Source organism: Penaeus monodon, chromosome 29 (genome assembly GCF_015228065.2).
Source record: "Penaeus monodon isolate SGIC_2016 chromosome 29, NSTDA_Pmon_1, whole genome shotgun sequence".
Classification (NCBI taxonomy): domain Eukaryota; kingdom Metazoa; phylum Arthropoda; class Malacostraca; order Decapoda; family Penaeidae; genus Penaeus; species Penaeus monodon.
In genome coordinates this window covers 38548636-38549821 of record NC_051414.1, presented here as the reverse complement: position 1 = coordinate 38549821, position 1186 = coordinate 38548636, and the positions used below count along the sequence as shown (strand labels likewise).

The 1186-nt window shown below is 38.3% G+C and overlaps 1 protein-coding gene across 1 annotated transcript in view; it reads right to left on the bottom strand.

Moving 5' to 3' along the window:
• The window catches only part of LOC119592246 (sarcolemmal membrane-associated protein-like), a gene marked incomplete in the record, with an annotated part of 84028 nt that overhangs the window by 14709 nt on the left and 68133 nt on the right, over positions 1–1186 (bottom strand). The window contains 2 exon segments of the mRNA XM_037941082.1: positions 105–171; positions 345–492. Of these exon segments, the coding sequence (XP_037797010.1) occupies positions 105–171; positions 345–492 (215 nt within the window).

The window sequence follows — 1186 nt, the reverse complement described above, 5'->3', positions numbered from 1 at the left end:
AAGCAAGGCATAAAAATTCACATTACGAGAGACTTGGAGATAAGTTTACACATCTCTACTTAAGGTGTCCATCGACTATTCCTCCATCAACAGAAATGTCTTACCTGGCCTTAGCCTCCTGACCATCCGGCATATATAGTTTCAGGGTTGCAACTATACATCCATGTGTCACTGAGAACGGAAGACAAAAGTGTTATGTTCGGTGCAGCTGTTCATCGTTCTTAAACTATATCAAACAAACATGAGCCTTTCTGTTAAAAATCAACATGTATATCAGATATGAATATAATCAGTATGGCAAATTAATAAAGCAGGGGAAAAATAAAGGAAATAAGTGCGGTTACCCTTCCTGGAGTTCTCCATAACGTCAACACCGAACTGTACAATATCCCCCGAGCAGACTTCTCTTGGGGCAGACTCCTCAGAACCTTTGCTAAGCCTCTGGTTGTTGACAAATGTGCCATTGCTGCTCTTTGTGTCTTGCAGGTAGAACTAGAAAAGAGAAAATACGCAAAACGCATCATATAATATGCCATAAAGTTATACCTAACTACCAAATGCCTACCACAACAAAAATATTCCTTCCCAGACCACATAACAGTCAGACCATCTGATACCTAAGGATACAAAATATTTGCAGCATAGCCTGTCTTATCACCTCCAACAGCTTCTAATTATTTATAGACCAAAATAAAAGTTCTTGCAACGCCTCACTTAAAAAGCATACAGCAATCTCCTTATCTACCTAAAAGGGGTTTTCTGAATAATTTAGCTGGTTTTCTCTCATTCAAGTGTGCAAACAATAACCATGGTAACAAGAAATAGCCAACTGCCCCCCCCCCCCAACTGAAAGTCTTTAAAAAATGAGCTTAACCCAGAGCGGTTTACTTACTACACCACCCTAACAACCATTTAGGTATGTTACAACCAGTTTCATGGTATACTTGTCTTTCTTTTTTTAAATATCTATCTTTAATTCACCAAGTGTTTGTACAAACAATGCACTTTTGAAAATTATTTTAAAAATGAGCAACATGCTCACAGCTCCATTTCATATCACAGACTTGCAAATTGCCCATTTATCCACCTTTTTTTTCCTCTCTCAGAAACAAATCCACAAAATCAAAACTATTTCTCTCTCAAACAAACCTCAGACAGTACCTTTGGTGACAAAATCAGGGCCCCC